This window comes from Eucalyptus grandis, chromosome 8, assembly GCF_016545825.1.
Source record: "Eucalyptus grandis isolate ANBG69807.140 chromosome 8, ASM1654582v1, whole genome shotgun sequence".
Lineage (NCBI taxonomy): Eukaryota > Viridiplantae > Streptophyta > Magnoliopsida > Myrtales > Myrtaceae > Eucalyptus > Eucalyptus grandis.
This window is the reverse complement of record NC_052619.1, coordinates 66,012,065-66,033,409: the sequence shown is the minus strand read 5'-3', so window position 1 is coordinate 66,033,409 and position 21,345 is coordinate 66,012,065. Positions and strand designations below refer to the sequence as shown.

The window sequence follows — 21,345 nt, the reverse complement described above, 5'->3', positions numbered from 1 at the left end:
TTGATTTTTGTGCACGTTGAAATTAGGGTAATACCTAGTGGAAGACCGAACATTGATGAAACCCCAAGGGAGGGAACTCCGGCGTTTCCCTTACCTTTTCCTATATTTTATTGTCCTGGTGGATACTTTGGGAATTATACTAGTTGTTGACCAACGAAAAGAATGGGAGAAAGATGCATAAAGAGCTAAAGCTCGTCAACAACATGAGAAAGGCCCGGCTCAGCTCGATAAAACTGCTCATGGAACTTATTAAAGCCCAAACACAGTTGGCTTTAACCCGGAGAAGATGGGACGAGATATGGCGAAGATGGGATGATTGTTAAGGGAATTCGTAGGATTTAAATAAGCTAACACCATAAGGGATAGAGATGAGCTGTTCCATTGAGAAAGAAGGGGTTTTTTTCAGCACTGTAGGGAGGATCTGATAGAATCAGCTTGCAGCATTGAAGCTGTTTCAAAACCATTAGAGCACGCTGTAGACAAGCAAACAGCAAAAAAGAGAGAAAGAAAGAAACAAACAAATAAATAAGTAAAGGGAGGCCAAAGCAAAAGCACCCAAATGAGCACATTTTCAACCCGTGCCATCATGCCTTTGTAAAAGTTTAGCTTTTTCCCACATTATTAGAATTGCGTACATATAATAATTGGAATATACAGAACCTCACCAAAATATCCCTTCTCCTCTAATATAAAGTCCATGTATTCACTTCTCCAATGTTCAGTCAGACGGCAAAGAATTCTCTCTAACCTTCTCCTTTCAAACCTCCTAGAGAAGTGCCTCTATTGCCTTCTCACTCCCCAAACATTGAAAATGGATCGATCTTATAGAGTAAGAAAGCTCAGATCCATGAAGAAACACAAGAGCAGCCACCGCGGCCCATCCGATAACCATCTGATTCTCAATCTTCTCACCGCATCGATGTGCATTTTAGCCTGTTCTAACCATTTTTCTCTTCCCTCATCCTCCCTAGAGCCTTACATGAATCATTTTCTATCCGTCACGCTTCCTCACATGAAGTCGACCTTCCTTCACCCGAAATGCCTCTTTTTGGTGGTTAATGCCATCATCGTGTTCCTCATTGGTGAATCGAGACTCCGGTCCTCACCCTCCTCTATGGCCGACGATCTCTATGCTGAATACATCAACCGAATCAGTCCAGTCAAGAAGGGTTTCATAGCATACGATTCCATTCCGAAGAAGAAAAACGATAAGGAGAGGGATTCTAAGGACTTTACTATAGAAGACCACGGAGTTGAAGAAGTGAAAGCAGAAGGGACAAGGAAATTGTTGGAGAAGGGTAAAGATGACCACGGAGTTGAAGAAGTGAAAGCAGAAGGGACAAGGAAATTGTTGGAGAAGGGCAAAGATGACCACGGTGTTGAAGAAGTGAAAGCAGAAGGGACAAGGAAATTGTTGGAGAAGGGTAAGGAGGAGGAGGAGGAATTGCCTGCCGAGGAATTGAATAGGAGAGTTGAAGCGTTCATTGCTAGGGTTAACAAGCGAATGTTGCTTGAGGCCAGATCTTGAATATGCGCCGACGCATGACTCCACCATGTATTTTGCATCATAGACCACCCTTGACTTTTGAAATAGTAGGTTTAGGACATGATTTAGATTAGACAAACAAAGGAGTGTATCCATGAATTATCTTGCATATATAGTCTCCAAAGTTTTGAGGCGATTTATCATTAGGAGTTCACTTCCTCCGAAATTAGTATAATAAATTTCACGGGTTTTAACCAAATAGGAACTCACTAAAATTTATGCATGATATTTCACTCGTGTTAGCCTCAGTGGAGACATGGGCACATCGCAAAAGTTCGTCCTTTAGCAATGAAGACTTTGCAACGTGTCCTGGAAAAGAAAGATGATCAATTTTTGGCTGATATTGGAGGTCCCGATCTCAAAAATGATGAATCGGGTTCCCCGATTATAGTTATGAACATTAAGAACAGGCTAATTTCAAAATTCCTTACATTTAAAAGTGGTTACATGATAATTCATTAGTGGAGCTGTGATGTGAGTACATTTTCTCCTTATTTTCTTTTTCTTTCGGGCAAATTTGAGTGTACTTTCACATTACATCCCACAGTCCTAATTCTAGTATATTCGTAGGGTTTCTTTTTAATAATAAAGGAAGAAAACGGGTTGCCTATTCTATCCTGGAGTAAGAAGAAAAAGAATCGACAATTCGGGTTGGAACCTATGACAGTCTAGCTGATTTTTTTGAGTATTTACCTTTAGCTAAATTGATTAGGCTAGTTTCGATTTAATCCTAAATCGAACTATATTGGTCTCACAACCACTATTCTAGCTGAAGATATGATCGCCAAACAAATATAAACAATAAATGAAGCTCCAAAAAGTCTTTAGAGATTAATGGCATTTAAAATTGGGTTAATACAACAACAACAACAACTACAATAACAAAATCTTACATTGATATACTTGTGACAAATTTCCCTAAACTAACTTATTAATTGTAAAATATCTCACTTGTGACAAATTTACTCTTCTTTAGTTCTGATAAAATTTTATTATTAAATTACTGAGTTTGATGACAAGTGTAAATTGATGGATGTATCGATTTGGAGTTAGTTTGTGATTTTTCGTGATATTAATTCAATTTAACAAAAACTAATAGAGAGTAAATTTGTCACAAATGTATTAATTTAAGTTTTTGGTGGTCAGAATAATTAATTTTTAGTAAATTTATCACATATATACTGGTTTACGATTTTTGGAACCTACGACAACCTAACTAATTTATTTTGAGTTTTACCTTGAGCTAAATCAATTAGACCAGTTTCAACTAAATCCTTAATCGAACTATACTAGTTGCACAACTACTATACTAGCTGAAGATATGATCACCAAACAAAGATTAACAAAAAATGAAGTTCTAAAATATCTTTAGAGATTAATAGCATTTAAAATTGGATTTTTATAGTAAAAAATCTTGCATTGATATACTTAGGACGAATTTCTCCAAACTACCATTTTTTGACCACCAAAAACTCCAAACTAATATAATTGTGATAAATTTACCCTTCGTTAGTTTCCATCAAATTTTATATGTTAAATTACTGAGTTAGATAACACATGATAGTTAAGGGGTATATCAATTTGAGATTTTACTCTTCGTTTGTTACATGTGTACTAATTTATGATTTCGTGATATCAATTTAATCAAAGGGTAAATTTGTCATGAATATACTAGCTTAGAGTTTTTAGTGGTTAGAAAAATTAATTTTGAGTAAATTTATCATACATGTACGGTTTTGCGATTTTTTGTCATAAAAAATTTAGTTTGAGATAAATTTATCACATGTATATTAATATGTAGTTTTTCATGGTATTAATTTTTTAAAATTTATGCACTATTGGTTAGGAAAAGCTACACATCCATCCAAGATTTTAAACTTCAAATCATTGCTTCCCTTTCTATAAGGAGATCCGTGTTTATTTAGGACTCAGAGTTGTGCTACAATTAGATTATATCAAGAGTCAATACTCTATTATAGTTGTTGTTTTTCATGTGACATTACGTGAAACTCACTACAATAAGATTGCTCATGTTACTTTGATTTATGTTGGAGTGTGAGTCTGACCTATCAATTCAGCCTTGAACCCATGAATAGACCTGTCAAATGGGTGAGTTGGTTGAAAATTATCTAATCAAATGACTAATTTTCATGCAATACAAATATATCGATCAATACTAGGCTCAACCAATATTGCTAAACAAATCTAAATTTGATCCAATCTAGGAAAAATCATATCCAAATTGATATAAGAGAACGGAATAAGAGAGTGTGAGATCAAGTGATAGTGTATAGATAGTCATGAAAGTATTAATACTCATATTGAACTTATTTTTAACCCATAGAGTCACCTATTTATAATTGATTTACTAGATAAAATTAATCAATAACAATCTAGTCCATCAAATATGGAAAAGGAAGAAGTCACAAAAAACCCAAAACTTTGTACAAAATCACACATTTACCCTAAATTATTTTTTGTGATACTAAAAACCTCAAACTTTACCCGTTAAGGCATATTTATTCCAAACTTTTTTCTAAGACACCATGAACCCCAAACATTTATTTGTATAATACATTTACCCAAACTTTTTTTTAGTGATATAAAAAATCTTAAACTTTTTTCTATGACACTAGATTTTTGTGATAAATGTGTTATACAAATACAAATTTTGGGGGTTTTTTGGTGTCATCAGAAAAATTTTGAAATTTTTTATGTTACAAAAAATAAGTTTTAGGTAAATATATTACGCTATATAAGTTTGGGGTAAATGTGTCACATTACATATTTGAGATTTTTTTTGTGTTACAAAAAAAGTTTTGGACAAATGGGTGTGGGCAAAGTTTGAAGTTTTTTGTGACTTTTTCTCTTTAAAAAATTGATATAAGGATGGATTTTAGCCCATAAAGAGTGGAGCCCATTCAGTGAAACCCATCTTAACCACTCCGATTAAACCTAATTCGACCAACCTTTATAAATCACCCGGACACTCTCCCCTGCAAACTACCAACTCCTCTTCCTTCTTCCTCCGGCTTCGGAGATTCCCAGGGCCTTCGCTCTCTCCGAAGCTCTTACTTCCACGCACGCACGCACACACTTGCAATCTCTCTCTCTCTCTCTCTTCTCTCTTCTCTCTCCACGTTCCTTTTTCTTCAAGCCGATTCCTGAAAAGCAGGAAATCCTGCACGGAAAAAAGCTCAACTGCGAGTCTGCGAGCGAGAGAGAGAGCGATACATGGCGGCCTTGTCTGCTACGCATTGTCCATCACATGTAACAACCCCATCCTCCCCGTCGTCCCGGCCTCGCCCATGTTCTTTGGATCGCGGGCCTGATCGCCGAGCGACGCTTTCCTCCTCCATCGCAGGCAGGCTCGCGTTGCGCGCGCGGCCGTCGTCTCGGCTCCGCAGGAGTCGCCGCGCCAATGCCGTTCGTCTGCATGAAGGTACCCTCGTCGAAATTGGCGTTTTCCTCTTGATAATACACGTTCGGTTCGCAATGCCCACCACCCGTAATGTAGTTTTTGAATATGGTACTGCAATTGTTTTTCTTTGGCATGTGTACCAAAAGTTTTCCTTTTCCTTTTCCATTCCTGTACTGTTGCTATCCGGGTTATTACTAGTTTGCTGTGCGATTAATGTTTTTTCCCTCTCTTTTTTGCCTCCCGTGAAGGTTGTTTCTTTCAAATTGAGGCACTGTAGCGTAGTGGCTCCTTTTTCTTTTGTTGTGTTGATATTACTTTTTCCAACCCAGTGAAGCTTGGATTGGTTTTGATGGGATAATTATGATGCAGGAACAAAGATTCAAAAGATCTTTTTGACGTAAGATGATGCATATTTCTCTCTGTTTCAAAGGGTCAAAAGGGAATGTGAATTGAATTTGATAGGAGTAGATGCCACAGAAAAGATTTTGATATTTGCAAACAGAATCAGCTGTAGCTTATTTTCATTGACCCTTTTGATTTATACGAGATTAGATTTTCGTTGAAGTTGGTTCGAGAGGGGTAGGATAAAAAAAAACAAGAAGAAATTTCGTTGAGCTGAACAGGAGCATTATGAAATATGAGAGTTTCTTGCACATCTTCTTCTGCCTAATGAATGTATCTCTACCTTGCAACTTCAGTTTTTCTCCACTGATGAGGAACTTGATTCTTAACTTATTATTCGGCTCTTGTTAATCATAGGTTCAGTGGCTACAACAATCATTCCAGTTGAAAATGAACTTCCATTAAAGAAATCAAAAGGCTCCTTGTCATTGACCTTGCCCGAGGTGGAAGACGTAAATATCAGCGAGAATGAGTCTACTGTCAGCATCACAGTGGTTGGGGCCTCTGGAGACCTTGCCAAAAAGAAGATCTTTCCTGCGCTTTTTGCGCTATTTTGTGAAGACTGTCTCCCTAAGGTGTGGAAGTTCTCTAGTTGCTCTTTTCAAAATTTTATTAGTTATGATTCAGTCTTGTGTTTTTATCTTGAGCCTCAAGGACTTCATCCAAATTGCTTCATCCATTTTTATTGGTTTTGTGGTTGCAGCATTTCACTATATGTGGTTATGCTCGGAGTAAGATGACTGATGCTGAACTCAGAAACATGATCAGTAAATCTCTAACTTGCAGGATCGATAAAAGGTAAATACAGCTTTTATCTCGTAGACCAAAAGTGCTAATATTTCTCATTCATGGATCCTTCTTTAGTTCTTTTGTTGCAGTCATGAAAGTATTTTGTGCAACTATTTGGAATTCCAATTTAAAAGATTGAGCTACTGGGTGTAGGAAGACTATATGTTTAATGCCAATTTGAAGCCTATGGATAAGTGATACGGGATATCAGCACCCCTCTCATAAGCATGCTGAATGAAGAGCGGCATGTGGAAATAACAAATAGGCATAGGACAAACAAGAACTCCGTGCGGAGTGATACTTGAAATGGGCCATAAAGAATTTAAACTCGGTCTAGTACCATAGTTAAGTATGGACGGCTTAAGCCTATAAGGCAGATGAAGATTATTAGTAGACAAGGTATATATAAACCCCGCAGGCAAGAATCACAGGATGCAAACAGTTATACTGCTATCATGGCGCAACAAGCCAGTCGCTATTTTACAAAGGGATTGTTGTTACGACAAATGGGGAAATCTATCTCTGAATTTCCTATATCTAAAATCTAATTGGTGATGCACGGTATATACGATATATAAGATGCTTCCCCCCCCCAAAAAAAAAAAAAAGTCTAGACCTCTCTTTTGGATTTTTAAATTTATGTGAATCCTCACCGTAGATAACCATTTATTCTGGATTGTCAGTGAGAACTGTGAAGAAAAGATGGACCAGTTCCTGAAGAGATGTTTCTATCATTCAGGCCATTATGATTGCCTGGAGAACTTTGCAGAGCTAGATATGAAGCTGAAGCTGCACGAGGTAAGCTGGCAAAGTAATTGAAAAGATACATTTTTTTTTTTTTTTATTTGTGTTAACAATGAGCTGGGTACATGTTAGCTTGCATCTTGTGCTCTCAATCGTGTTGTAAGATTTTATAAGCAGCTACAAATATAGTCCTAGTGGTTATTTTGACGAAAGTATGGTGCAGTTGTGGTAGATGAACTGGAATGGGGGTGTACTAGTTGTTGAAAACATGTTGTCTTCCAAGAGTAGGTTTAGTTGGTTTGCTCATGGAAAAATTCTTGTATGCACCCAAAGCATGTGAGTCCACTTCATCTCAGCCATTAAGTGGTGGGGAGCCCATTTGAGATCCACGTGATCTAATGGTTGAGATGGAGTATGCTCATAGGCACCAAGTGCATGCAAGACTTGTTCTTGCATGTAGTATGGAATTTGAAAATATTTTTAGCTCTTTTGTTTCGAGATTATATATATTCTATGACTTTGACTAGAGTTTGGTCAGTCGTTTCAAATGAAATTGCTGATCCACATATCTTATGACTTTAAGTCAAGATTCTTAGTTAGTTCTATTTTACTAAGAGCATTTCAGTGGTTTGAGTTACTGATGGAATGTTTCAATGCGAACTTGGTTGATTTTAGACATAATACACCAAGATCATGACTTGGAAGGCGATTAGAGTTCCCTGGGCAACTTTGAGCCTGCATAACTCTCAGAAGACTAATCTTGATTGAAAGTCCAAATGGTGGGTTAGCCAACTATATTGGCAAGTAATTCAGGCACTTGAGTTGCCCTTAAAATGGGAGGCTTGGGAGGGAAGATGTGTGGGTTGACAGATAGAAATGCTGAACTAAAACAGTTCAAGGGCCAGGCAGTTTTGCATATTTGATTTTGAAAGGCCACCCCTGGTATAAACCAAGGGATGCTCAGCAGCTATTTATGCTGCTTTGCCAGTGTCTTTCACTATTTACAGTCAACTATTTAGGAAACTCCATGTCCATCTGCTGTCTTGAGTCAAGAACTTTGTTGGGATCTGCATCAATACATAAAGGTTCACTTTGAGAACTAATGTGCTACATGGGAGTGTAGTTTTTGTTCCTTTTGTCAGGTAAATAAGTTGTGTGTTTGAAACTTAGGTCAGCAATGACTTGTCAGAGAGCACTGTATCTTGGTTCTTGTTACAGTATTGGAGGGTGTATACTGGAATTACAGACTATGCGCTTGTATGTGATTCCTAGTCATGTAATATTTGTAAATCATAAGCAAAATGTTATTCTATCTCAGAATCTGATGTACCCCCTCTTAGGATGTTGTAAATTCAGATGACGTAATGAATCCTTAATTTGCTGGTTTCTTGATCGATGTCTCAATGTGCATTTACCTTTTTTCCTTTTGTAATCACCCTCATCCTGCCTTGAGTTGACTTCCATTAATCTGGTGTGTAGGGCAGGAGAATTTCTAATCGCCTGTTCTATTTGTCGATTCCTCCAAATATCTTCGTAGATGCTGTAAGATGTTCAAGCTCATCAGCTGCATCCAGAAACGGCTGGACTAGAGTAATTGTGGAGAAACCTTTTGGTCGGGATTCAGAATCCTCTGCTGCTCTGACAAAAGCACTCAAGCAATACTTAGACGAAAATCAAATATTCAGGTGAGTGGTTATTGAACAATTCGGTTCTTTTCATGAACGAACACTATTACTCTGAATTGATATGCATCATTTCCTTACAGGATTGACCATTACTTGGGAAAGGAGCTAGTGGAGAACTTGTCAGTCCTCCGCTTCTCAAACCTCATTTTTGAACCTTTGTGGTCGAGACAGTATATTAGGAATGTACAGTTGATATTTTCAGAAGATTTTGGCACTGAAGGGCGTGGGGGGTAAATTTTTCTCCTATTTTGTCCTTTCAAGGTCAAATGGAAGTCCATATAGTCATTGTATGCAGATGTGAATCTTTATAGGTACTTTGACAACTACGGAATAATAAGGGACATTATGCAAAACCATCTACTTCAAATACTGGCCCTTTTTGCCATGGAAACTCCAGTCAGCTTGTATGCAGAGGATATAAGAAATGAGAAGGTTCTAACCCAAATCTTTATATGACGTATTGTAATTCTTTTGTTGTATGCTTGAGTAGCATTTCAAACAGTTCAGTGTCATTGCTTGTGAGTTATAACTCAAATTTTCTGTGGCCTATACCAGGTCAAAGTTTTACGTTGCATGAAGCCTTTACATCTAGATGACGTGGTAATTGGCCAGTACACAAGCCACAATGAGGGATCCACCACTTACCCAGCCTACACCGATGACAAGACCGTGCCAAAGGGGAGCTTAACACCTACTTTCGCAGCAGCAGCCCTTTTCATAAACAATGCAAGATGGGAAGGGGTGCCTTTCTTGATGAAAGCTGGAAAAGCATTACAAGATCGGAGGTACCTAGAGTCACTAAAAGTTGCAGATTCAACATATCTATATGTTATTCTATATAAAACTTGCACGTTTTGTATTACATACTCATCCATCTCGCGCCCAGCCATCCAACTTTTCCTTGCTTTTTTGCACCTTTATTTTTCAGGGCTGAGATAAGGGTACAGTTCAGGCATGTGCCTGGCAATTTGTATAACCAGAAACTTGGGACAGATCTCGATCAAGCCACAAATGAGCTTGTCATTAGAGTGCAGCCAGATGAGGCTATTTATTTGATGATAAACAATAAGGTCCCTGGGTTGGAAATGAAATTGGACCACAGTAATCTGAATCTACATTATGCCGCGAGGTACAATCATATCTTTGACATGTTTTAGGAATTTTTGGCAAAATATACTTCTTGTCCATAGTGGCGAGCATATGCAATTGTAGATCTCTCCCCTTTAGTTTTGTTGAAATGACATATTTTGGGAGTGAGATACAACTAGCAAAACATGTTCACATTAATTACTGTAGAATATAGATACTGTAGTATTTCTTCAAGCATCCTCTTTGTCCCTTTTTTGCTTCCTTTAATTTGTTGACTGTGATTGTAGTTATAAAGAAAAGTTCTAGTACAATGTCTAAGTGGCTTTACATTTGAAGTACTTGGGAGAAAAGGGGAAAAGAGAAACAAAGTTTCGACACTTAATGTGATAATGCTTCATTTAGTGATATACGCTCATGACAACTTCTGCTCGTGCCTTTTGTAGATATTCAAAGGAGATTCCTGATGCCTATGAGAGGCTTTTGCTTGATGCTATCGAGGGGGAAAGAAGGCTTTTTATCCGTAGCGATGAGTTGGATGCTGCTTGGGCTATCTTCACGCCTGTGTTGAAAGAGATTGAGGAGAAGAAAACTGTCCCTGAGAGCTATCCTTACGGCAGTCAGGGCCCTGTTGCAGCACACCGTCTTGCTGCAAGGTACGACGTAAAGTGGGGTGATCTCTGCACAGGCCCGTGACCTACAACAGATGACATTCTTCTATTTGTTCATTCTTCTGTTCATATTGTTTTCCTCTTCTAGTTGGCATTAGTTGCAATCTTGGTCCAGGAACTGCTCCTTGCACAAATTTGAGCATTTATCAGGACTTCGGCCAGACGTGAAAGGCTTCAGTTTAGGGGTACAAAATAGTCTCGATCCTACAGGAACATGGGCCAAGGAAGAGCCTTAAAGTTTCCTTTACCATTCGTTCTTGTCAAATACTTCTCCAACACTGTAATAACTTGCTCTTTCATTAATACAAATAATAACCCCAGTTTTGTTTTTTCCTTCGGATTCGGATGGCAAATGATGCTACTCTTCACTATCATTGTTTAGGCCAATCAGGTCCTTGATCAGAAGCCCATAAACGATCCTCATCTCTTTTATCCACTTCACTTCCTGACCCGGAATCATCTATTCTGGGTAGGTGTCATTGCTCATGTGTTTGCTGTTGGGACATCTGAAGTTGCGTGATACGCACACTTCCAGTTTCGAGGAAGAGCATTTTGAGCTATTCGAGATTCGAATGAGGTTGTGTGGATCCTTTCAATTTTACACGTCCTGAATCAGAGGATGCCCGAAAAGCTAGAAAATCTGGAATAGATTCTTATCGCAACATGTCTAGAGAGAAAGCTAAGGAGGAAAAAAATCTTCCTTTGCTTCTCTTTAATGTTTTAAAGTCAACGTTTAAAAGAATTCAGTAGATATTAGGGCAATTGCGAGGAATATGTTCTGATATGATCCCTTATTATAAAAAACCAGCAACCTATTAAAGCCACTCTGCACCAATTCAGGGATGGTTGGCTCCCTTTTTCTCCACTTTATTCGGTTTTCTAAATTAGGCAACATCGTGTTCTTGCCACTTGGGACATCTCTTATCTTAGCCTTTTGTGTACATTTAGAACATTCGCTCGGAACAAAGATATGTATTCACTAGGATTGAAGAGACCCAAATGCCCCAGCTCAGCTCTCCCATTGTGCATGAACTTTTTCGTGAAGCTCGCACACATGTGATCACACTGTCCCCAATTGCATCGTTGCTTGGCTCATTATACTAAAGCTCAAAAACGTTTATGCATGCTCAAATATCTTAATGACAGGTTTGAATTTGCATTCTATCTAGATGCCTCATAAACAATTTCTATCACCCAAGCCTGTGTTCAAATTTTGTCATGTGTTACGACATTTTTGTACTTAATTACGAATGCACATGTAATTAAGTACCGTACACTCTGGTATCCTAGAAGTGTCCCCCATGTTGTTATTGACCGTGCAGTTCTCGAGAGGCTCTCTCATTTGTGAGCAGAAAGGGGAAGCTTTCAGAGACTTAAGATGTTACAAAAGTCACATGGTCGGAATTTACTTTGTAAAGGACAGAATTCGATTTCACCCTCGACGCATTTCACACTTTTTTGGCTTCACCCCAAGGGGTCTGCGCAAAACCATTTTCTCATCCTAGAAAAGACCACAAAAAGCCCCCTCCACAGTCTCTGCTGGCTGCAGCAGGCTCGAAGCAAAGCCAAAAGCAACCCACTTTGCTCGTTCTGCCCACTGATCTCGTATCTTCCAGACCCGAGTCGGCAATTGAATAAAAAGAAGAAAAATCACTTCCCTCTTTCTTTTTTCCTTCTTTTCAAATAAAAGTGGGGCGACGACTTTGCAATTGGTTAGAACCAGACAGGCTCGCGAGTGGTCCAAACGTGGGTTGTTCTTGGACCACGCAAAGATATATGGGATCCTGCTCATCAAAGAGAGCTCAGATTCGATCAAGACAACCCCCCTCACTGGATCTTATGAAAACCGATTGATCGTCCTAAAGACGTCGTATTATACTGTATTGTACCTTCTGCCCAAGACGTCGTGCTTCACAAACGATTCGAAAATTTTCGATCGAGATTTGTTTTCTTATCTTGTAATTCGACGGTCCTCGATGAAGTGCCCAAATTTCCCCCTTGCTGCCTGTCGTGCGACTCGTACGGAAACTGGGTCACAGCTGTGGAGGACTGGCAAGAACAGGTGAGAATGGGGGGGCGAAAATAAAGAAGAAGAAGAAGGAAAAAGAGAAAAAGACATTCTGATGGTTCAGTCAAAAGGAATCTGGGGAAGCGGGGGAGGTCCCCCCCTCTTGAACTTGAACGTATCCGTGATGAACGTGACAGCTCGAGCGCGACGTGGGGTCGTTGTTTTGGAGTTTGTGGTAACGAAATTGAATTGCTTTTCGAGACCTGAGCGCCGAGAAAAAAGAAAGAAAGCCAGCTGAAAAATAGACCCCCCACAGGTTCTGCTTCAGCAAATGCGTAAAGATAGCCATAAAGAAGGTGCAAAAGCAAAACTTGTGTGTGAAAATACAGGTGCAAAGATCATTAAATTGAATGTGCAAAGATTTTTGAATGTGTATTTTTCTGACTGCAGATGACTGCAGATGCTTATTTCGTAATGTCGTGTTTTTGGGCGAACAATTTGAAGGATCGGACGCGATCTAAGAAGAGTAAAAGAGTGAATGTAACCCATCATGGTTAGACATCATTTATGCCATCTGGTGGGTCTATGAAGATGTGAATTTTATGATCTGACCCATTACATCAACGCACTTCAATTGCCATGTGATGGTCTGTTCCCTCTTTTTCCATCTCTTGGTTTTCCTAAGGGTTAAGTTTTTGGCACTTTCCCCTCTTAGTTGCTATGTGCTGGATGGCACCGACCATGATGGCCAAAATGTGGCGACCAACGATAAGTTCAGTAATCAAGACTTTTTCCCTGTCATATCATCCAATTAAAGCATGAACTCATCAAATTGGAAATGGCATTTTAGAGCTAAGTAGAAATGATGGAATACTTAGATTCGTTTCTCCTGATCAAATCTTTCAGAATATAACAAGACAACCCTATTTTTCCAACCAAAGTAGGTATTTTAGTCGGCATATGCTGAATTTATATGAAGTTTAGGTGTGCAGAAAGCCTAAATGGGTGTTTAAATTCAGCTTCCAGTTCACTATCTTTTCTATCATTCAAGTACATGGACGGACATGGAGACTGCATTATCTGGACACTCGGGAAATAACCCGACTTTGTAATGTACGAGCTCGGTAAACTCGACTGTCGGAAGACCAATGGAACACCTAATAAACGGATCATACCGTGTGGCTTACACATAAACATGAGAACACCCAAACTGCACTGTATGAACCCTATCTCTCCTACTTAACGTTAGAAAATTCCTTGTCGGAATATTGCATGACAAGCGAGATTCCTTTAAATTAGCTTTGCGTAGTGACTTTTGTTTTAACCGTTTGACTTGTTGTAAATAGTGACTTTTGTTTTAACCGTTTGACTTGTTGTAAATCTTGAAACACCCACGCGCCTTTACTTTGTTCGATAGTTGAAATCCGCGAAGACATTAAGATATTACCTAATTAATCCTATACAAAAATTTCAAAAATTAATCGTCGCTTTTATTTAAGAAATAATCCCGAGAGGAAGTCATAAATAGAACGGAAATCGGAAGCAGCAGATAAGTGTAGGCAAATGACTTTAAGGAACAGATTTTGTTGAGTCTCCAACACCCTCAACTTGAGTCAAGAATCTGACCAAAAAAAATAAAAATAAAAGTTAAGTCAATAAAAGGCATTAGTATTTACTAAATGTGTGATATTTACAATATAATAATTTTATAAAAATAGCAATAAATAAATCCTCCAGTTAAGGTTAATTGAGTCCATCTAGATGGCTTTCCCTGTTTTTGTGGGGTATTGTTAGACGTTGTTGTCATTCCTAACATGATTTCCACTCTGATTAATGGCAAAAAAAATCAAAAGAAATAAAAAAAAAGAAGAAGAAGAAGAAGAAAGGAATTAAAGAAACCAAACCACAATTACTTGCCAGAGATAAGTAATGTGACTTTCTCTAAGTGTCCGTCGCTTTGAGCTGAGCATTGACTCGTCCCCACCACGTTTCTTCCTCTTTTCAGTTCGTACCTACCCGGAGCATCATGAACACATCTAACTTTTCTTGCTATTAATGCGTTATGATGATAAAGAGTTATTACATTACGTCACTCCCAAATTTTTATCTTCAAATAACCCATTTACCATTTTCCACTTTCCTCGTGCTATATGATTGGTCTTATACCGTGTCATCGACCCATTTGATGTCAAGTGATATATCATTATTTTTAACATGTTGAGATGGCTGACGAGACGATTGATAATATTCGTTGAATTTCTTTGTTTTGTCTCATGACATTGTTGATTGTTGCTCCATAGTCTTACTCTCGCTCCAATTTATCTTGTCTACTGCGTAAGTAAAACAAAAAGGAAAGGAAAGGGGGGGGAGGGATTGCCCTATGATTTGAGTAACAATACACCTTATAATAGGACTGCAACTTGTATGGTACTCTGGATGGACAGTGTCCTATCACGACATATCATCATAACTAAGGACATGAACACCGTAACACATGATAACATTAGTTTACAAGTTACAACGATTCATCTTAAACAAATGCGATTCATCTTAAACAAATGTAAAATAGTCAGTGAAAAAAAGTAATAATACAATTGATCCCTGAGTTTTGAGCAAACGTACAATGTCATATATGAGCTTTTATTATGTTCAATTTAATCTTTGAATTTTAATTCACCATGCAATGTCATTCTTAAAATTTCAGTTTGTTTAATGTAGTTCTTAGATAACATTGAACACTTTTATACGATCTAAATAATAGATTAAACATGTACTAAAATTTTAAGAATTATATTGAAAAATTAAAAGTTTATGGATAACTTTATATTAAATAAATTAAAAATTTCAAGGATGATATGTCAAATTTAAGAATTACTTGTGAAATAATTTAAAAAATAATAATGATTTTATTCAAGAATCACATTAAATAAATTAAAACTCATAGCAATATCCACACTTGACAAGGGGTTGTTGGGATTATCCAATCATAGTGGATCTTGACACTAGGTTTTATTTTAATTTATTCTATTTTATTTTATTATATCCTTGGAGGAATCATGTGCTAGGCCGGCTCCCAAACAAATTATTTTTCATAGGTATTTTATTGCAAAAAAAAAAAAAAAACTAGAGGGAAAAGGTGAACTTCGTTCAACAGACTACACATATTGGAGCAGAGCTTGGGCAAAACCATACAAAAAGGCATGTATATACTGATCTCACATTAGCAACACAAGATACACTACTAGTACCGTTACTTTTCTTTATGATCCTTTTACACTCGAGTAATGCAAATGATCGTGATGTTATAATGCGGTATGACACTCTTATATTTAATTACGATGACACATCGTGACATTACACATCATAAAAAGGTAGGAGAGAGGCTTCTTTTTACTCTCATTAGAATATGACTATTCCCAATACAAAATAAAAATGCAGAGGGTAAGATGGAATTTTCAATTCCATCATCGCAATATATAAAAAAGCTTGAGATCAATCGAATGGGATTGGATGTATTGAGTTTTCACCTTTGACTCTATCCTCAAAGACTAGCTTAAAGATGTCCGTTTACCATATCATGATGCAAAATTTGACGGTGAGAAAGTGTTGAGCGCACGAGCAAAAAGCTTCCCCGGAGCAGAATAGGGAGCCTACAGTCCAACCAAGAAGAGGAGAGAGAGAGAAAGAGAGAGATGGGCATCCTGCTGCTAGGGCAAAAAAAGGCAGATTCCTTTAGATTTGACAAAAGAGTAAGAGGAGAGGCAGGGGAAGATGTCCTCCTTAAGCACAGCAGAGATCTTGGCTAAGATCTTGAGCCTTGATAATCAGACATATATGCCCCCCTCAAGCCCCCACAAAGGAGTCGCCCCCATAAAAAGCGCAATCAATTCCATCTCCACAAAAGATTTTTCTGATTTGGGGACAACAAAGGGAGACCTAGGTTCAGCCTTTAGACCATATAGGGCTTTTTGCACCTTAATGTTGTCAATAGGCTTTCACTGTGTCAAGCTGCAGATTGGCAGGCTTCCCGGTCACAACATATACACAGTAGTAACATGCCGATTTGACAGAAAATCTCTTCATTGGGCCCGGCGTTTGATGGAGATCATTTATTTAAATCTCAGTAAGAAAAGTTAATTTAATCAGTGAATCACATGCTCTAGACCACATGATGCGGAACTTACAAAAATTGGGTCAGAAGAAATTTGTTCTTTTCTTTTGTCCTTCTTTCACATTTCTATGATTTGCACGTTTCACTGCTGATCGATGTTACCGATGATATTTATTTTACTAATAAAGCACTCAGAATTAAAGAGATTCGGGTTTCCCGTTCTATCGTGGTCCTTTGGATCCACTGTCTTTTGATAAAAGCTCCGGAGCTTCTTGCAATACTCAAATCAAGATCGCTTCAATAAGTACATGAACCGGCACCCATTTAAACGTGGAAATCGAGCTTAAAAGACTTTTTGTCGGTGACACCAGATGCAAAACTTTGCTGGCCTAGCTCAATCCTAAGTAAACTTCCAGGGGAGAAAAAGCTGAAATCTTAGAAAATAAAAGAAGAAAAGAAGAAGAAAAAGAAGAAAAGGTTCGAGGATGTTATTAACTTATTAACATATCCTAAAGCGAAAGCAAGAGTGTCCTCAAAACAAGGCAGGAACGTGAGCGAGCGAGAGAGAATGCTAAGCAATGCACAAGAACAAAAAGACAGACATTCATTCACAGAGCCGCCATGTGAACAGCAGAAATCACCGCAAAGCTCGCCCACACCAGACAGAGGGAGACGACCATCATGAACTCGGCCAACCACGCGTATGTCGAACGAACATCGTAATTTGATCTACGGCGAAAGCACATGACATACGACCTAATTACATCCCGCAATTCATGCTCACGTGTCATCTCCCAGATTTTGTTAAAAGGGATTTTACCCAATATCCGTGCCATTTTCCGTAAGACGTTGGCAGAACATATTTGCTATCGGGTTGTATTTAACATTCCCATTTCTAATTGCGCGCAGATGTTTCACCAAAGCAATTTCTTTCCATCGAGAGTCTCGACGATAGTCCACCGTGCAAAGCAACGCAATCCATACATGGACTTGGGACGATTATTATTATACTCTTTGATCTCGCCGTACAACAAAAAAACCGCTCCAAAATTTAGTTTTTTAAAGAGAACTCTAGATAGGTACTCGCAGGTAGGAATATTCAAGTCGTTTATTAGATTCACAATGCCAAATTCTTGCATTGGTATTGAAAAAAAAAAAAATTTAAAGGAGAGAGAAGGGAAAAAATAAATACTGGTGAGAAGGGGGGTGGGCAAGGGCGGCTGGTGCGATCTGCTCTTTTATTATCAGGAGTCCCTCCAAGAAACTCTTCGTCCAACGCAAGAGCCACCGCCATCCGACGCGCCCGCTCGCCATACATAGAAAAAAGGCGTGAAACGACGCAAAAGGCAAACGCCCCGTTCGGGATTTCGGAATGGCGTGTGTTAAATTCGCAACGAGTTGACAGACAAAGAGAGAGAGAGAGAGAGAGGAGAGGGGGGAGACAGAGTTTGGACAGAGGAGGCGCAGGGCAGAACCCGTGCAAGAACCTCTCGCGCGCGTGTTCCCTCTTCTCTCTCTTTCTCTGTTCGTTCGGCGGCGCTTGGTTCTTCCTCTTTCTCTCTCTCTCTCTCTCGGTCTCTCTTCCTTCTTCTGGGTTTTGTTCGGGAAGAATGGATTGCTGGACGTCTCCTCTCGCCCTGGACGACGAGTTTGAGAAACTCGTTCTCAGAATGAACCCGCCCAGGTACGTCGATCCCGTTGCGCCCCGTCCGCTCCCTGTTCTGTTCTCGGGGTCCGTCTCGTGTCGCGTGTGTTCGTTTCTTGCGCCTCCTCTGTTTTCGCGGGATGCAAAGTGGGCTTCTCCTTGTTCCTGGCCCCGGTTTGGTTTTTCTTCTGCTTTTGTCGGTGGGATTTGACTTTTGTTCTCGAGGTGATGACGGGTTTCTTGCTGTGCTAATTTGTCTGTGGTTGGTGGTGAATTTTCAGGGTTGCGGTTGATAATGCTTCCAGCAAAAAGGCCACTCTGCTCAAGGTACTTGGTTTTGATGGTTTTCTTGAATTCTGTATTGTCCTGTGTATGACATGATTTCTCGGTCGTAATTTTTGTTTCGCTTGTTGTGAATTGTGTTAGGTTGATAGCGCGAATAAGCGTGGGAGCTTATTAGAGGTGGTTCAGGTCCTGACGGATATGAATCTCATAATTCGCCGCGCCTATATTTCTTCTGATGGGGAGTGGTTTATGGATGGTGAGACGGTTGAATTTAATTTCTATTGTTCCTGTTCATGTGCTTTTTACTGCATTATCAATGACCGGTTTTCATTTCGATCATCGTTCGCAGTGTTTTACGTGACGGATCAGAAAGGGAACAAGCTTTCTGAAGATGATGTTGCTGAACGGATTCAGCAGGTAGATCGGCTGAATTATCCTACACTCCAATTTTGCAAGTTTTTTGTTTTTGTAAGAATGTTTCATGAATCACTGGTGTAGATTAAATACATGATCTCGACTACAGTGTTGACAATTTGGAAACCGCTCCTTCGTTTTAATTAAATCTTGTCTTGTAAGAATTGGGGAACAATGTTTCGAGAGGATCAAAGAATGGTCATATGAACATAAACAGTCGGGAGGTTTCTGATTGAAACATCAGCATCTTCCCCATATGAGCTGATGAATTCGTTTATGTCGGATATAGCGTCTATAAAGAATTAGAGCTATCATTGCCGTTCGCGCCGAACTTTGATAATTCATCTGCATTTTGAGCTAAATCATGTGAGTTTCAATTGAGTTTCAATTTACATGTGACAGTCGCTGGGCCCCAGAATACGGAGTTTTCGTTCCTTGAGGAGCTCTGTTGGTGTCCAAGCTGCCGCGGAAAACACGACTATTGAACTGACGGGGAGAGACCGGCCGGGCTTGCTTTCGGAGGTTTTTGCTGTTCTGGCCAACCTAAAATGTAATGTAGTGGCTGCTGAAGTCTGGACCCACAATTCGAGGATGGCGTCTGTCGTCTATATCACTGATGAAGAGTCCAGTTTGCCAATTGACGATCCCGATCGCCTTGCTAAGATAAAGCAGCTGCTCCTGTTTGTGTTGAAGGGCGACAGAGATAAGAACAGTGCAAATACCGCTGTCACGGTGGGCTCCACTCACACCGAGAGGAGGCTCCATCAGTTGATGTACGCAGATCGCGATTATGACATGGATGGTGTGGACGGAGGATCTGCGGGAGAACAGAGCAAACTCTCTGTAACGGTTGACAACTGCATGGACAAGGGATATACCGTTGTGAACTTGAGATGCCAGGATCGCCCTAAACTAATCTTTGATACGGTGTGCACATTGACAGATATGGATTATGTTGTGTACCACGGGACTGTCATTGCCGAGGGACCTGAGGCTTATCAGGTATCAGACCAACTAATTCCTATCCTTTGATTTGAGTTGCTAATTCAATACAGTTTGAAGTGCTTCACATGTTTGTGTTAGAGAAGTTTTCTACAACCTACGTTTGTGTTGAAAGATTGTCTATACCAAATGGCGTACCAGTTCATCTTTTTGCTGCTTTTTTTTCTTGAAGCACCCTCCTCTCTGCACTGAACTTTGCAATTTTTTTGTGTTAACTGTCTAATCTAGCAAATTCATGCGGGGATCGATCTCTCTTGATATTTTCTTTAACCTCTGTTGCGCCAGGAATACTACATCAGGCACATGGATGGTTCCCCGATTAGTTCTGAGGCAGAGAGGCAAAGGGTGATTCATTGCTTGGGTGCTGCTATTAAGAGGAGAACTTCTGAGGTACAAGATCCACAGAGACTCGCGACTCGCCACGCATATAACGTCCTAATGTTTATTCATCTAGGTTCCTCCTCCTTTTGGTAAAATTGGTTTTCTGGTATGCAGGGAATAAAACTAGAACTCTGTTGTCCTGACAGAGTTGGCCTTCTGTCCGATGCGACTCGAATATTTAGAGAAAATGGCCTGTCAGTTACTCGGGCTGAGGTTACCACTAGGGGATCGCAAGCTGTGAATACGTTCTATGTGACTGATTCCTCTGGTAATCCAGTCAAGAGCGAGATAATCGAGTCTGTCCGGAAACAGATTGGCGTGGCGATACTTCAGGTTAAAGATGAATCCTACTCGCAGTCTCCACCACAAGACACTGGTAAATTCTCTCTGGGCAACCTCTTCCGGTCACGGTCGGAGAAGTTCCTTTACAATCTGGGCTTAATAAAATCATGTTCGTTAGAGGCAATTTAGGAAGAATGTACCTTGTCTGTAGTGCCGGTAGGCAGTAGGATGATTCATGACCACATTGCATCAACCATAATTGATCCGGGTCGGGGGTTAAAGTGTGTAGAATCATAAAAATTGGCTTGTAAAGTACCCTGTACATAGTTCTCTTTAGCAGCATCTGTTGCTGTAGGGAAGGATGTTGTAAATAATATTAGTTCCCCAACTTTGGTCAATCATTCAATCCAAGTCTTGTTTACTGGTTTCTCTCGATACTTTTTCGGCGCCATGCTGGCATTTGGGTTTTTCACTTCTGAATACTCCTGCCATGGATATGGAAATACATTTCTCTTTGTGGTTGACATAGATTATTACTGAGAATTTCTTGAACGTTACAGCATAATCCTGGCTGGCTCGGTCCACATAGGCCGAGGTTTTAACAAAAGTCTAGGCATGGTTCGCTTTCAGTTCAGATGTCCTCAACTCTCTTTTATTTTGAACCACGGAATAGTGTTCTTGGCCACCGCAGAGCAAGACATCGAAACGTGGGAGACTTTGACGTCTCTCAGACGATTGAGATGGATTTGTTGATATGTGGTTTTCAAACTAGGACATGATTAGGGGGGCCGGTTATGTTTCCCTTCCCTAGCGTGCTGCGCGTGCGTGACATGGCCTTCGTGTACAAAGACAGCACTAGTTGTAAAGGCAGTC

General features: G+C 39.5%; 2 protein-coding genes across 2 annotated transcripts; both read left to right on the top strand.

Moving 5' to 3' along the window:
• Positions 1–4,548: 4,548 nt before the first annotated feature.
• LOC104415659 (glucose-6-phosphate 1-dehydrogenase, chloroplastic) lies at positions 4,549–10,677 on the top strand. The gene is made up of 10 exons (XM_010026986.3): positions 4,549–4,988; positions 5,727–5,944; positions 6,073–6,167; positions 6,842–6,956; positions 8,382–8,587; positions 8,668–8,817; positions 8,899–9,019; positions 9,143–9,372; positions 9,516–9,716; positions 10,120–10,677. The coding sequence occupies exons 1-10, from the start codon at positions 4,781–4,783 to the stop codon at positions 10,367–10,369; spliced, it is 1,794 nt and encodes a 597-aa protein (XP_010025288.2). The 5' UTR covers positions 4,549–4,780; the 3' UTR covers positions 10,370–10,677.
• A 6,998-nt stretch (positions 10,678–17,675) lies between these two features.
• LOC104415658 (ACT domain-containing protein ACR4) lies at positions 17,676–20,909 on the top strand. Its single transcript, XM_010026985.3, has 7 exons — positions 17,676–18,147; positions 18,390–18,435; positions 18,535–18,649; positions 18,743–18,810; positions 19,210–19,809; positions 20,095–20,199; positions 20,305–20,909. Exons 1-7 carry the CDS (start codon positions 18,074–18,076, stop codon positions 20,659–20,661), a joined length of 1,365 nt encoding a protein of 454 aa, XP_010025287.2. The 5' UTR covers positions 17,676–18,073; the 3' UTR covers positions 20,662–20,909.
• The last annotated feature ends 436 nt before the right edge of the window (positions 20,910–21,345 follow it).

What these genes read in the sequence shown, in the direction of transcription:
- LOC104415659 (XM_010026986.3), top strand. Translation starts at nt 4,781, where the DNA reads ATGGCGGCCTTGTCTGCTACGCATTGTCCATCACATGTAACAACCCCA. An exon ending in ACTTGCAGGATCGATAAAAG is followed by an intron (nt 6,168 to 6,841) that starts GTAAATACAGCT and finishes CTGGATTGTCAG; the next exon opens with TGAGAACTGTGAAGAAAAGA. An exon ending in TGAAGCTGAAGCTGCACGAG is followed by an intron (nt 6,957 to 8,381) that starts GTAAGCTGGCAA and finishes TCTGGTGTGTAG; the next exon opens with GGCAGGAGAATTTCTAATCG.
- LOC104415658 (XM_010026985.3), top strand. Translation starts at nt 18,074, where the DNA reads ATGGATTGCTGGACGTCTCCTCTCGCCCTGGACGACGAGTTTGAGAAA. An exon ending in CTCAGAATGAACCCGCCCAG is followed by an intron (nt 18,148 to 18,389) that starts GTACGTCGATCC and finishes GTGAATTTTCAG; the next exon opens with GGTTGCGGTTGATAATGCTT. An exon ending in AAAAGGCCACTCTGCTCAAG is followed by an intron (nt 18,436 to 18,534) that starts GTACTTGGTTTT and finishes GAATTGTGTTAG; the next exon opens with GTTGATAGCGCGAATAAGCG.